General features: G+C 38.0%; 1 protein-coding gene across 8 annotated transcripts in view; it reads right to left on the reverse strand.

Moving 5' to 3' along the window:
• The window catches only part of ZBTB25 (zinc finger and BTB domain containing 25), a 24,178-nt gene continuing 8,488 nt past the window's right edge, over positions 1-15,690 (reverse strand). For 6 of the 8 annotated variants that reach the window (XM_072838907.1, XM_072838905.1, XM_072838906.1 and 3 more), the window contains 2 exons: positions 8,759-8,938; positions 4,090-5,831 (listed from right to left, as the gene is read on the reverse strand). In XM_072838907.1, the coding sequence (XP_072695008.1) occupies positions 4,697-5,831; positions 8,759-8,931 (1,308 nt within the window). In that variant the 5' untranslated portion in view covers positions 8,932-8,938 and the 3' untranslated portion in view covers positions 4,090-4,696. Of the gene's footprint in view, positions 551-4,089; positions 5,832-7,032; positions 7,219-8,758; positions 8,939-15,690 lie in introns of those variants that run through there. The other 2 variants (XM_072838908.1, XM_072838909.1) reach the window with 2 other exon arrangements.

Raw genomic sequence — 15,690 nt, forward strand, 5'->3', positions numbered from 1 at the left:
TTTTGTTTATGGTCATGTCACAATTTATTTGTCATGATAAAATACATGAAATCCACTGTTTTGATTCCAAATAGAGGGTACAAAACTTTCTAAAATAATGTTTCTGAAGCAAACTCAAAGCACACAAGGTGGAAGAGTTCAACCATACAATGCACCATTCACCACAATCTCCTATATTTGCCATGTGTTTCTTGTACTTGGAAGGTTTCTTCACTGGACCTTTTTTTTATTGCACATGTTTTTGAAATCCACATTTCTTTGAAATGATTTTAAGTTGATATTTGATCTAGTCTGACTAAATGACTTTATTTGGCACAAAATAGCAGAGTTGATGGCAGTTAATGTCAAATGCATTGGAGCACTATCTACTAAGCACAGATGCATCCTGAAGCACAATGGATCCTTCCAGGTCTTGAAGACAAAAATCTCAGTCTGTGATTCCTTGTACTTAAGACATCCATACTTGGGACTGTATAATCTTACCAGTTTTCAAAAAGTCCAACCATACAAACGTGGAAGTCCAGCAGAGAACAATCATTTGTTGATTTCACTGTTAGGAATTTAAAAATTAATTATAATAAAATACAACAGAGCTACATTTAGTTTAAAATATACAAAGACACAGATCTCATTATGAAATCTTTTCATGTGACTTATTTTACCTCAATTACTACTAAAAAATGACACTTATAAAAAAATGACACTTATCAAGGATCTTGATTACAACAGTAAGATTTTGCCTGTGCAGATAACATGGAAATACCATTTTCCAGCCTATCTTTTTCCATGATTAATATGTATTTCCTTCAGTTTAAAGTGAGGCTTTTCCATTATGAATTACTTCCAATAATGAATTACAATGTTATTATCCCCACTCTATTTCTTGTCCCCATTTACTTTTTAGATGATCTAAATTAAAGAAATGAAAATGATATTTTCTTCATTGCTTTTTTTCCTTTTTCCATGCGTAAACAATACATTTGGGGGAACTTTCCATGAAGCTGAAATGCAAAGATTTTATTCCCTATAATGCCAAAGGACTAACATCCTTCTTTAACAGGTGGTTAAACTACACTAGAAAAGGAATTCCAGTAACACTGCTGTTTCTAGAATATTTCTTAAAAATAAAAATAAGAATTGTGTCAATTGAGTATTAAATAGTATATTCTAAGATATTCTAAGAGTTTACGGGTTAGAATCCTGGTTAGGATCCAGGTTAGGTTTAGCCATAGAATACATGTAATTTTCTTTATATGGTTCGTTTTTATTAAGAATACTAAGAGAATTTAACGCAATTTTTTTTTTTTCTATAGAGAAGGGGGTAGAGGGCAGAGGGAGAGGAATGGAGAGAAAGAATCTTAAGCAGGCTCCACGCCCAGCATGGAGCCCAACGTGGGGCTCAATCTCAGGACCCTGAGACCATGACCTAAGCCAAAATTAGAACTGGGTGAACCACTCAGGTGCCCCAAACTTAACACAATTTTAGTACAAATCCTCACAACACCCCTGTGAGGTAGGTATTGCTTATATCCACTTAATGGGAAATCAGAAAAGCAGAGCAAGAAATAATAATCTTAAAACACATAAATCAAGAGATTTTGGTTCCCTTATAAGGCAGACTACACTTACAAGTTCCAGAGTTGTGACAATACGCTAATCGGGACAAATACTGAAACAAATCTGTTTCTCTCCAGAAAACAACTCTATGCAGGATCTGTAAAGAAGGGAAAGTTCTAATCTGATTCAAGAAAAAAATGTCTTTTTAGTATTTGCCTAACACACTGATTAAGGTGCATATAGCATTTCCCATTTGAAGAGCTTGGTAATTATTATGCAAGCCGTTATTATATGGTTAAGATTATAGCTCCATTTTGTAGATGACATGATCAAAACTAAAGGGCTTAGCCAAAAGGACTTTTTTTATACAAGAAGATTTTCTTAGTAAGGAACCATGTCTTTAAAAATTGCACTCAGGGCACAGTATTGATCATGTAACAGCTATTTTAAAAATATATGTCTGCTGAATGAATGTAAAAAATGTAACTGGGGTCAGGGATCCCTGGGTGGCGCAGCGGTTTGGCGCCTGCCTTTGGCCCAGGGCGCGATCCTGGAGACCCGGGATCGAGTCCCACGTTGGGCTCCCGGTGCATAGAGCCTGCTTCTCCCTCTGCCTGTGTCTCTGCCTCTCTCTCTCTATGTGTGACTATCATAAATAAATAAAAATTAAAAAAAAAATGTAACCCAACATCACTATTCACTGGCTATCTGGAACCTATTTCTTGGGACTTTTTTTCTATAAAATGGAGTTAACATTCTTCCATTTCCTAAAACAGAATATTATGAAGATTAAAGAAAGAACATTGGCTTTGAATTTCTAATATTAAAAGGAACTATATGAATAAGGATAAAAATATAGCTAACCATCACATTTTTAACACTCAACAAATGTAGATATATTTCACTTTTAAATTAACGTTGTCTGCTATGGCCCCTCAGCCACAGCAAACTCTTACAATTTCTCCAGACTCTACCCTGAACTGCTGCCCTACCCCTCAACTCATGTGCACCCCAATCCCACCCTTTAACTACATACTTCTTATGTCAAGGTCTAATGACTGAGCAAGAAGGAAAGAACAGAGAAGAAAGAAATCAGAAAATTTGTTATACTAATGAGAAATTGTACTCGAAGAAGGCCAGGGAATATATTCTGAATAGCCTAAAATACATGACATCAATGTCAATATTTGTGTTCATCCTAGGAGATGAAATCTTTCAGGGTAGTATAAATTTGCACAATTGCTAGAATGACTTAAGATTCGAGGAAGTTCTGACTCCAAAGTGTAACACATTTGTTTTTAGCCACTCCCAATATAATTGATCCTCTATCAATAGCTAGATTTTTTTCTCAACACATCTCAATCTTGACCCCAAGAAGTTTTAGTTACTTGTCTGAGGCAGAAACTCAACTGTGGTTTCTTCATTCAGCCTTCAAGAAAAACTTATCATTTCATAATTCACCTAACCTGTTTACCCACAGAAAACCTTTGTGCCCTTAGACTAAGCTAGATTACTCTTTGAGCTCCCTTCTAACCTGAACCCTGACACTGTCAGGAGATGTCCTCAGAAGGATGCAGTCATGAAGGAGCTCTGAGTTTCTGTATAATTTCTAAGCCTCACAAACCAGATTTTTTAACATGTCTGTGAGGCTTTGAATTGAACACGACAGCATACAAGAAAGATGAGACTGTTTTAAAGCTTTTCTCTTTTGTTATTCTTGACTAATCTTTGAAATTTAAACATTTCAGGAACAATTTAGATCTATCCTTTGTGGTGAACTTTGACCAGCTTTTTCCCCAGCTACATAAAGCAGGAGAATCTATCATTTAGTCCCTCAGTTTTAATTTTTCTGATGTTTTAGCTGTGTTAAGTTTCACTGCTATAAAAGGGAGCTAAGTTTATTCACAAAGGGAAAGCTATCATGGATTTTTAGACATAGTTCTAGGACATTGACTGTATCTACTCTGCTGGTTTTATGGGCCAGAAAAAAAAAGAAAACTGTGTCATTGAAAAATTACTTTTTCAAGTGATACTTAGAAAATTAACATCAACTGAGGCAGCCTAGAAAATCCTCTGACACTAAGAGTAGAAAGATAATTTCTATTTTACCATTTTCCTCTTTAAACTGATGGTCATAAAAAAAAAAACAACTCTAATTGCTCTTATGGTTGTTAAGGAAATGCTCTATAATAAGGTAACAATACTGGGTTTAGTGTAGACCTATTTCAACTTCTGTCTGTGTTTATCTATCTGTATGTATATTCCTATTTCTCTCTCCTTGGGATTTTATTTTAATGTCTGAATCTTCTCCCTTTCTCTCTTTTCACTAAAATATTTTTTTTTTAAATTTTTTTAATTTTATTTATTTATGATAGTCACATAGAGAGAGAGAGAGAGGCAGAGACATAGGCAGAGGGAGAAGCAGGCTCCATGCACCGGGAGCCTGACGTGGGATTCGATCCGGGGTCTCCAGGATCGCGCCCTGGGCCAAAGGCAGGCGCCAAACCGCTGCGCCACCCAGGGATCCCTCACTAAAATATTTTTAATTAAAAATGAGGTATGCTCAATGTCAAGAAATAAATAAAAGCCATATAAGATGCTGCAGAGCTAATAAGTAAAAAGTGATTTAAAAACTACTTATAATATGTAGCTATACCATAAAACAAAATTTGTATACATCATAACATATAGGTATGCATTAAAATAACTTCCTATATGGCAGAACATAGTTTTAAATAGTCTTCATAGTGGCATATTCATGTGAAAAATTAGCCTAAAATAATAGTGTAGGATATTCTTTAAAAACGATTTCATTTACTTCATTTTCAATTTGGTTTTTACTGATTCTACAACTTATAAATTATATAAATAACTATTTTGTCTCAAGTTCCATAATTCCTACATTGATTTCTGATTTCTAAATTGTGATTTATGAATGTCCATAGCTCTACTTGAAGGTTACATTTTAATAGCCATATGTATAACATATCTTACAATAATTAGACCTACTATACATACAACCTTAAAACTATGGCTAACTGGTAAAAAGTTAATAGAAGGTGAAGAGGAAAATAATCCATGAATAAAAATACATGTGATTTTTTTTAGAATGGATATAAAAATTATGAAGGAGAAACTGCTACTCCACAAGGATAGTGTCCACATTTTCTTGCGTGAGCTCTGACTCTAAGGCACAAGATGAATCTAACTGTTCTTGTGACAAGCGAGAACCTTTCAGGGGGACATCAGACCAGCTGTCACAATACGGCTGAAATCTCTGGGCTAACGCATTGCCAAACCTTTGGCATCGGTTGTATCTGTAAGCTTTACCTTTGTGTGTATACATGTGTTCTAGCAATTGGCTTTTTCGGAGAAATTTATGACCACAGATGGAACAGCTGATTTTTCTTTTCCTTGAAAAGGAAAAATTACAGTTTAATTCTACTGGCTCTGTGTCTTTGGAGATCAAAGACACTTGACTGATTTGCAGAGGCTCTATGGCACCCTGGTTTGAGCGGTCAGGCTGCTGCTCGTTCTCCTTGACAATGAAAGAGCTGAGCCTGTGGCATTCAAGAGCCTCGTTATTTTCATTAAGTGGATGCACTTCACCAAGGTCATTGCTTTCCAGAATGGAAGCAGGGACACCAAATGGGAGGGATCCAGACACATGGGTATGGAGATGTTGTCTTAGGTTACTACGGGAATCAAAACGTTCCCCACAGTAATGGCATAAGTGTATTTTGATACTGCTTTCGGTGAAAGTGGGGCCTGTCACCTCTGATGAGGGTGAGGGGTGGCTCTGGGAGATCACAGATTCTGGGTCACATCTCTCCTGCTTGATGGACACCGGGGGTTTCTGGTGCTCCTCCAGGGCCTGGGAAGCAGGATGGGCCCTCTGCTGCTCTGCAGTGCCATCATCCAGCCCAATAGCAAGAGAGAGCTGCAACTGGGGGTGGTCACCCTGGACAGCAGCTCTGTTTCCACTGTTATTGGAAGGAGCTTCTTTGACCTCCAGCCCTGATTTGACAGCTGTTTTTTGGGTCGTTGAGATCTGAATGCCATACAAATTTGAGGACTGCACAGTCTCTGGTGAGAACACTTGATTCATTTCAGTGGCAATGTGAGAAAGGTAGTCGGCATGAAGAAATCGAATCCCTTCCTCCAAACGACTGTGATCCACAATCTGTTTTGGCCCTTTCCCCGTGTACATAATGTGCAACAAGTAGCTGAATATGTCAGGCTGGATGTCAGTTGGTTGTATTTTTATGCATTCGCTGTTAAAAACAAAAAACAGACCCACACAAGATGAAACGACCAGTTGGCCTTTTAGTTAGCAGTATATGGTCTTAGACTAACGCAATTTCTTCCTAAGAAGTTCAAACTGAGCAATCTGCCTTGATGAAACATATCAACAAAAATTAAATGCTCGTGGTACATCAGCTTTATGGTCCAGCTACAAGACATCATGTATTCAACCTACTGCCTAAAGTTAGGAAACACACACTGATACTCTGATTAGCTCAACATTTAGTGACTTCTAAGTGGTATGCCCTATGCTACATGCCAGGGAGGAGAAACGTGATGAATAAAACAGATAACTCTGCTCTTAAGGAACTTAACAGTCTTTTGAATACATAACCAAAAGAACTGAAAAAATGGACTCAATAGACACCTGTACGCCAATGTTCATTTCAGCATTATTGATGTTAGCTAAAAAGTGGAAACAACCCAAATGTCCATCAACACACGGATGGATAAATGAAGTGTGGCAATATACATATGGTGGAATATTATTCAGCCATAGAAATGAATGAAGTTCTGATACATGCTGCAACATGGATGAACCTGGAAAACGTTTGGTAAGTGAAATAAGCCAGACACAAAAGGACAAATTTTATATGATGCCACTTGTAAAAAAATATCTAGAATATGCAAATTTGTAGAGAGAGAAAGTAGATTAGAGGTTACCATGAGCTTGGGGTGGGGCAGGGGAAATGGGGAGTTAATTGCTTAATTGGGTACAGAGTTGATGTTTAGGGTGATGCAAAGTTTTGGAAATGATAAGTGGTAATGGTTGCGCAACATTGTGAATGGACTTAATGCCAAAGAATTGTATGATTAAAATAGTTAAAATGGCAAGTATTATGTTATATATATTTTACCAAAATAAGAAATATTTAAAATTTTAAAAGGATCTATTAAAATCGGTAATATTTAGAATTTAAATACACTAATCCTATTTTGGCTTCCAAACTATCTTAATATGTCTATTCTTTAAATCACAAATGAATATAGGTGTAAGTTTGAAAAGCTTTAAAATAACCCCAAGCTCAATTTTTAAATATGAATCTAGAATTCAGATGATAGATACAAATAGCAGGGTAACAAGAAATCAGGAAACACTCTGAAAAATTAGGATAAAGAGAACCTGAGGGAAGCACTGGATGTCAACCAACAATTAGTCAATGGACTTACCTTCCCTGAAGCAAAAGTTCATGTCAATGCTTCAGAGTGCACAGGGTGTCAGATGCTGGCAATCCATTTCTTAGTCCCCGTATCTCAGGATTCCCTCCTGGGTTTTACTCTTAACTCTCACCCACCCTTTTCCAGGGTCTGTGGCAGGGTTTGTTTTTTTATTTTCTATCAGCACAGAGCTGTTAACTGAAGATTTTTAGCTGCTCAACAGAAATATCACATAGCAGGCCTAACACATTTATATCTCTTGGATTTAGTTTAGCATGGTGCCTGGTACACAGCAGGGGCTCTGAGAGCTCAACTAACTCATAGCTCTTAGATGAGACTGATGTGAAGGCACTGTTTCTAATCTAATTTCTACATTGACACTACCCATGACCTGTCCCCCGTTCCAACTATCTCCCCACTTTGTGCCACGCATTCCAATCATTCTGATCTACTTGGTTTCCTGAATGTACTACTGTGGTTCATATCTGCCTATGTTTTCATGTACCTTCTCCCTTTGCCTGTAGGGTGCTTTCCTGCATTCCTTTACAATATCCAAAAAACTCCTACTGATCTTTCAAGATTCAGGGCTTCTGTAAAGCCTAGATCAGCCTTCTCAAAATAGGGCTGCTGACACTCTATCTTGTACAACACTTCTATTATAGACATATCACATTAATTATTGATTAAACAGTAGATGACAGTATAAAGCTCTGTACTATGCATTTTAATATTATTAATCCATTTAATCTCCTCAACACCATGGGGTGAGTATACATACTATTCCAGGTGTTTTACAGAGAAGGAAACTGAGGCATAGACAGATCAATTACATTGTGATTATTTTCTTTACACATATTACCTCTCTACTAAACTATGAGCCCTTGAAGACAGGGAGCATTACTAGCCTGTTACTGGGGTCTAACACAGTGCTGACATGTAAATACCCAACAAATATTTAAATGAATGAACAGGTAAATAAAAATGTGTAACTGAAGCTAGACTCCTAAGTATTTCATGCAAGGTCCTTTAAAAAAACAGAGAATTAAAAAAAACAAACAGTGACTTCTTTTGACTTTCAACCTAGGATGGATTAAAACTATTCTTTAAGAGCTCAGAATCTGAATACGATTTTCCTGTCCTCTCTCTACATACCTATCATGTTGGGATAACTGAAATTCAAAAAATCAACACTTTTTGAAAAAAGTATTTGAAAAAAATATCTGTTGAACTGTAATATGGAATATAAGGTGGGTAGAATTATAACATTCCACCCTTGCTATGAAAGTGTTATAGAATTGATATCAACAACTTAGAACATAGATCTTTAAAGGAAAAGACCTGCATTTGAGGATAACTTATTACCTGTATAATCCTACATGGGTCAGTTACTTGATTTAGTCTCAGTTTCCTTTTCTCTAAAATAGTATGGATTATAGTAGAATGTACATTAGGTAAATACTTAGTGCTTGGGTATGGGATAAGCCTTCAATAACTTTTAACTATTATTGTTTTCATTTTTACCTTCCACCATGGATCCTACACACTGAGATGAATTGCTAGGTGTGTTAAAATATATATATATATATATATATATATATACATACACACACACACAATCATAATTTTTTTATTTCTTAAGGTGACCCCATAACAAAGAATCTCCCAAATGATATTATAATAAGGCTTAGCTATATTACAACATTAGAAACTCTTCTGATTTACAAAAGCACATCCTTACCTTGTTTGGTGAATAAATATCATCTTGAAATAGTTAGAAAAAGCAGCAAGCACTGCTCTGTGGGCTTTGAAGTAAACATCTCCAATGGCAACTGTGCAATCACACAGAAAACCAAATTCTCGCTGCATGTTCAGCTGCTGCAGAAGGACAAGGCTATGGCTAGCTGTGTCCATTGTGGCTCTGAGAAAAAGGACAATTTTTTTTTTTTACAAAATTAGCTACAGTTTACACAAACCTACAGAGTACACGGAGATCTAAATTTAAATGAAATTATTCAATAGTTTTTAATACTGTTAATTTTACTCCAAACCTAGCTAACATGATATCTCATTATAAAAATATCAATTCTGCTAAAACTGCAAAATATGAGAATTTTTTTTCATCTGGTAAGAAGGTAGCTTGGTATGAGTGACATAGAAGCAAAAGGAAGGTCTATCTGGTTTTTGTTTTTTGTTTTTTAAATATATCTCTCTACATTTCTAGTCCTGTTTGCTCACTGGAAAATGGGAATGAGATGCTGTCCCCTTCCTCAGGGCTAAATGAGTTGTGAAAAGCACCTTGTGAAAAGCACCTTGTCATGGAAACCTATTCAAATGGTAGCTGTAACTGTCATAACATATCACAGTCCTGGCTGGGCTAGAGCTGTTATGGCTCCGTAGGGTTCCTCTGTGTGCTCGGGGTACACTGGCCTCCTATCATACAATATATCTGGGAAACGGATCAGTCACAGTACATTCAGGAGCCCTTATGCCACATTCCCTGATTTACATGGGACCCCAGGAACCCAATGGAAAGACCCTAAACCCTGATATTGACTGGATTCAGACACATACAAGCATGGAGGCCCCTGAAGGAATAATACAGAATGGGGCCACGGGTCTGAGGAAGAATCCCACATGAAGAACATGCAGAATTCTGGCAGAGAAGTCTAGTGTGAGCTGCAAGGGCACTCAAGAGTGCCATAGTTCCAGGCAGGTGGAAGCTCTGCTTCACCACCTCCACCACCCCAACTGTGTAGACAGCCCTGGAGCTTTAGGGAGAAGGCAGCTATGGTATAAATCACTGGCCAGCTGTGAGAACCTTCTCTAAAAGAGCAGGTTCTGAAAAAGAGAATGAAGTTCCTCACTATCCAGAGACCAACGTCAATGGAGATCAGTGACGAGAGTGTGGGGTTAGCTGTCTGGAGATTGGGCGCAGCGTGGGCAGCAGACAGCTGAGTGATCAATAATATAATAAAACTAGCTAACACTTACAGTGCTTCCTGTGTGTCAGGCACTCTTCATTCATCTAATTCTCAATATGACTGTACAAGAAAGGGAATATTCAATGCATCTTACAGATGGAGAAACTGAAACAGTAGAGTTAATTTACTCAAGTCACACAGCAAGTAAGTGGCAGAGCAGGGGATTCAAACCCAGGCACTGTGCTCTAGAACCCAAATGTCCTCTCTTTCTGCCTTCCAGAGGGAACATGACCCACAAACTGGAGATGCCTATGGAACGGTCAGGTTATACATCAAGACACCCAGAGAAGCCTCAAGAACATTTGGAAAGAGGAATCAATGAGAAACCCAGATTTTCTGCTGCTTAATTTGCTTACACAAATCTGATACAGAAACTAATACTTATTAATGAATAAAGTCTAGGCTAAATAAAAGGTTATTTCTATTTTTATTAAAACTACATATTTAATGTACTGATATGGAATAATCCCCAGGATATATTAAGTAAAAAAAAAAAAAGCAAAGTGTAAAATTGTTCAGAAAAGACTATTTATGCAAAAGGGGTGGAGTGGTTATTTTTAAAGGTGGGGGAGAAACATACATAAATATATTCTTGTTTGTGTACACATCTCTGGAAAATTTCAAAGAAATAAGTAAAATGTTTGCTTCTGGAGGGAAACAAAGGAGCACGATGGGAGGAATTGTATGGCTTAAACTGAAATCCTTTTTTTCTTTTTGAGAGAGAACAAACGAGCGAGCTGGGGTGTGGAAATCAGAAGGAGCAGGAGAGGAAACTTTTTTTTTAAAGATTTTATTTACTTATTCATGAGAGACACAGAGAGAGGCAGAGAGAAAGGCAGAGACAGGAGAAGCAGGCTCCATGCAAGGAGCCCAATATGGAACTCAATCCCAGGACTCCAGGATCACTTTTTGAGGGAAGGGAAAGGCTCAACCGCTGAGCCACCCAGGCGTCCCAAGGGAGAGGGTCTTAAGCAGACTGTGTGCTGAGTGTGGAGCCTGATGTGGGGCTCGATTTCAGGACACTGAGATCATGACCTGAGCCAAAATCAAGAATCAGATACTTAACCAACTGAGCCACCCAGGTGCCCTGAACTTATATCCTTTTATTGAAGTTTAACATCATAAATACATACCAACACGTATTCCTTTCCCCCATATTTCAGATAGATAAATAGGTACAGAGATCAATGTCACAAACATGCAGCCAGCCAGACACCCTGAGCACATAAGGTAAAAATTACAAAGGTGGTAGAGACCCCCTGCCATCTCTCCTTCATTCTAACTACCCACTACTTTGCCTCCAAAGGCAAATTCTACTTCAGAATCCATCCTGATTTTGGTGTTTCTAACTATCTTGTAACATCACCATGTTCTTACTGCACCTGCACACATCACTTATGAAAGTATGGTATTATTTTGCATGTTTTAAAATTTATATAAATAATATTGTACTTCAGGAATCTTGCAACTTGCTTTTAACTCTATTCATACAGTACTTTTTTGAATTCTACTACTCAAACATTAAATTTCTCCCAATCTTCCCCCAATTAAAAAATAAAAAACTCTTAGTCCTTACTACCTCATTTTATAAGCCTTTAAGCAGTAATGAAATAAAAAGTAACAGAAAAAAAGTAACAAAATAACAGAACCAACAGACACCTGAGCCTAAACCAAACTCCAAATTGTATTGTTCCAAACGGCCATTTAACTAAAAGTCACTATTTATTGTATTCATTGCATTACCCAGATTCTAAAACATCACCAATTTATAGAGAGATTTTAAAACCAAAATAAAACTGTATACTGGGGATTTCACCATATGAAAAACATGTCTTAGATTCAATGAAATGGTTCAAATTGAAGTAGTTTAAACTAGTCTTATGAATTGTTTAAAAAAACAAAACCTCAGATCATAAACGTTTTCACCAGATCTATCTATATACATATATATATATATATATATATATATATATATATATAGTTCATTAGTATAATGAACTATTGAACCACATGGAAATGAGAAAGGGCACATTAAAAAGCCACATATACAAAAATCTTGTGGTTAATGGTCTATGAGTAAGAGTTAAATTCTCCACTTACTGAACATATTTTTTAAAGAGAAATTTAATAAAGAAATTGGCTCAGTTGGTTAAGCATCTACCTTTGGTTCAGGTCATGATACCAGGGTCCTGAGATCAAGCCCCACATTGGGCTCCCTGCTAAGCAAGGGAGCCTCCTTCTCCCTCTCCCTCTGCCCTGTTCATGTGCTCTCATGCTCACTCTCTCAAATAAATAAAATCTTAAAAAAAAGAAAAAAGAAAAAATTATTTGAAAGCATGCATTATATACAAGGTGTAGGGACAGAAAAAATTACATATATGATGCAACCAAGACAACTGCAGGCTAACATGCACCCCAATGTTTACAGCAGCAATGTCCACAATTGTCAAAATATTAAAAGAGCCCAGATGTTCATCAACTGATGAATGGATAAAGATGTGGTACATATATACAAAATGGAGTACTATTTAGGATCCAAAAGAATGAAATCTTACATTTGCAATGATATGGATAGAACTAGAGCGAATTGGGGATCCCTGGGTGGCTCGGCGGTTTAGCGCCTGCCTTTGGCCCAGGGGCGTGATCCTGGAGACACGGGATCGAGTCCCACGTCGGGCTCCCGGCATGGAGCCTGCTTCTCCCTCCTCCTGTGTCTCTGCCTCTCTCTCTCTCTATATCATAAATAAATAAATAAATTTAAAAAAAGAAAGAACTAGAGCGTATTGGGCAGCCCAGGTGGCTCAGCGGTTTAGCGCCTGCCTTCGGCCCAGGGCGTGATCCTGGAGACACAGGATCGAGTCCCACGTCCGGCTCCTGGCATGGAGCCTGCTTCTCCCTCTGCCTGTGTCTCTGCCTCTGTGTGTGTGTCTCTCACGAATAAATAAAGAAAATGTGTTAAAAAAAAAAAAACTAGAACATATTATGCTATGCAAAATAAGTCCAGAGAAAGAAAATTATATCATCTCATTCATATGTGGAATTTAAGAAACAAAACAGATGAACATAAGGAAGGAAAAATAAAATAAGAGGAAAACAGAGAGGGAGACAAACCATAAGAGACTTTTAACTATAGGGAACAAACTGGGCATTGCTGGAGGGGAGGAGGGAGAGGGATGGGGTAGAGTAACTGGGTAATGGGCATTAAGGAGGGCACATGATGTAATGAGCACTGGGTACGATATGCAACTGATGACTCACTCAATTCTACCTCTGAAACTAATAATATATTTTAATTAAATTGAATTTAAGTAAAAAATTTTTTTAAAGATTTTATTTATTTATTCATGAGAGACAGAGAGAGAGAGAGAGAGAGAGAGAGAGAGAGAGAGAGAGGCAGAGTGAGAAGCAGGCTCCATGCAGGGAGCCCAACGTGGGACTCAATCCCATGTCTCCAGGATCACGCCCTGGGCTGAAGGCAGGTGCTAAACTGCTGAGCCACCTGGGCTGCCCTAAATAAAAATTTTTTAAAAAGAAGATTGTAAGCTAATAGGGGAGACAAAACATAAGAAGTAGTAATTATGATATAAAGTAAAAGTGGTAAATGTCTTAAGAGCAGTTCAGAGAACATGCCATGAAAGGAAGATCAATGGCAACCCAAAGGAAAATAAGTCATTTGAACTGGATTTAGGGCAGCCAGGTGGCTCAGCGGTTTAGCACCACCTTCAGCCCAGGGCGTGATCCTGGAGACCTGGGATCGAGTCCCATGTCGGGCTCCCTGCATGAAGCCTGCTTCTCCCTCTGCCTGTGTCTCTGCCTCTCTCTCTGTGTCTCTCATGAATAAATAAATAAAATCTTAAAAAAAAAAAAAAAAGAAGGAAGAAGAAAAAAAAAAAGATTTAGATGAACAGGCAGAAGGTGAACATAGCATTCCAGGCAGGAAAAAATACAATGAATTACAGGGAGGAGTGTGAATATATAGGTAACTGAAGAATTCAGTTTGCATAGAAAAAACAAAAGGAAGTGAGTAACAAGAGATGTGGTCAGCTCATACAGGGAACCAATATAAAACTGAAAGGTACTCCAGCTGTGTTTGAAATGAACGATGTTAAGATGCTTTTACAGGAGGGAGAACGGCATAGTCATTAAAGCTTGGGTTCTGGAATCAGCTTGGATCAAAATTCCAATTCTGTCATTTAGCTGTGTGCTCTTGAGAAGATGCTTAATTCTCTGGTCCTTGTAAAATACAGATAACTACAGTACCTATCTCACAGGTTGTTACATAGATTTAATAAGATATGCATAGAAGCACATAGAAATAGTGAGGCCCATAGGAAGTGTTCAGTAAATACCAGTTACCATTGTCGTCATCATCATCATTAGGCCTGTGAGTTAAGACTGCTCTAGTAGCAATACATAAAAAATGAGTAGTAAGGAAAAAGTATGGAAAAATAAAGACCAGCATGAAATCCACTGCAATACCCAAGTAACGGCAGTGGGAATGAGAATACAAGAAGATACACTCGACATAGAATTGACATGACTTGGCAGCCAGACTGGATGTGGTCAGACACAGAGAAGATACAGTTGAAGGGAAGTCTCAGAATTCCAGCTTGGGCAACTGGAAGAATTCATTCATCCTTCAGGCCATATTTGGAGGAATTGTCAGGTGTTAGGTATCAATATAAAAGCATGGTACCAGAATGCTAGAGAAGAAGCATAGAAACTGGCTCAATAAAAGAGAAGTTTTGTTTTGAACACAGTGAGTTCAAGATGTTCATTCCAGGACATCTGAGTAGAAACGTTTTGTCATCAATGGAGACACTGTGCAGGACTGGGGCTCTAGAGATCAAGGCTAGACAGGGAGAGGAGGTCCTCTGTAGTTACACAGCTGAAGCCAGCAGGAGTGGATAGGACTACTGAGTAAAAGAAGACGGAAAAAAAGCTAAGAATGAATCCTTGAACAACAGAAAAGACACAAGAGGAGAAATATTAACACTGAATGGAGGATAAGGGTGGGTAAAGGAAAAGCAAGAACCATGGTAGGAGGTGGGGGGGTGGTGGAAAGTGCTGCAGAGAAATATGGGGATGAGGCCTACTATGAACGCCCCAAGAATGGTGACCAAGAGGTTCCTAGTGAGCTCTGACAATGGTCTGGAAAAGCAGCAGGGGCAAAATATCTCACTGCAAATGGATGTTAGACAGAAGAGGCCCTAAAGGTAGGTACAGATAGGATAGGACATTGATGATAGGGAGCTTCAGCTCAGAAAAGACTTTCAGGCTGAAAGTGGTGGAATCTCTCGAAGCCAGAAGGAACACAAGCAAAAGTCTAAGTGTAACAGTCATGGAGAAGAGATGGCTGAGGTGAGGAGAGGATCTTTGAGTACTCTGTAGATGGCTTTGATTCATATACTATGAAGTCAGTCCATATGCAGAGGGATGCTAGCTAGTATATAGTGATCAAGTTTATATAAATTTCACATAATTTTTCTGTTTCAGGGGCACCTGGGTGGGTCAGTCAGTTGAGTGTCTGGCTCTTGGTTTCCTTCCATGGAGTCTGCTTGTGATTCTCTCTCTCTCTCTCTGCCCCTTCCCCCACTGATGTGCTCTTTCTCTAAAATAGATAAAATCTTTTTAAAAAATGAAGGCATAAAAAGAGATCTTAAAAAAATTTTGTTTCAGATGAGATACT

This window comes from Canis lupus, chromosome 9 (genome assembly GCF_048164855.1).
Source record: "Canis lupus baileyi chromosome 9, mCanLup2.hap1, whole genome shotgun sequence".
Lineage (NCBI taxonomy): Eukaryota > Metazoa > Chordata > Mammalia > Carnivora > Canidae > Canis > Canis lupus.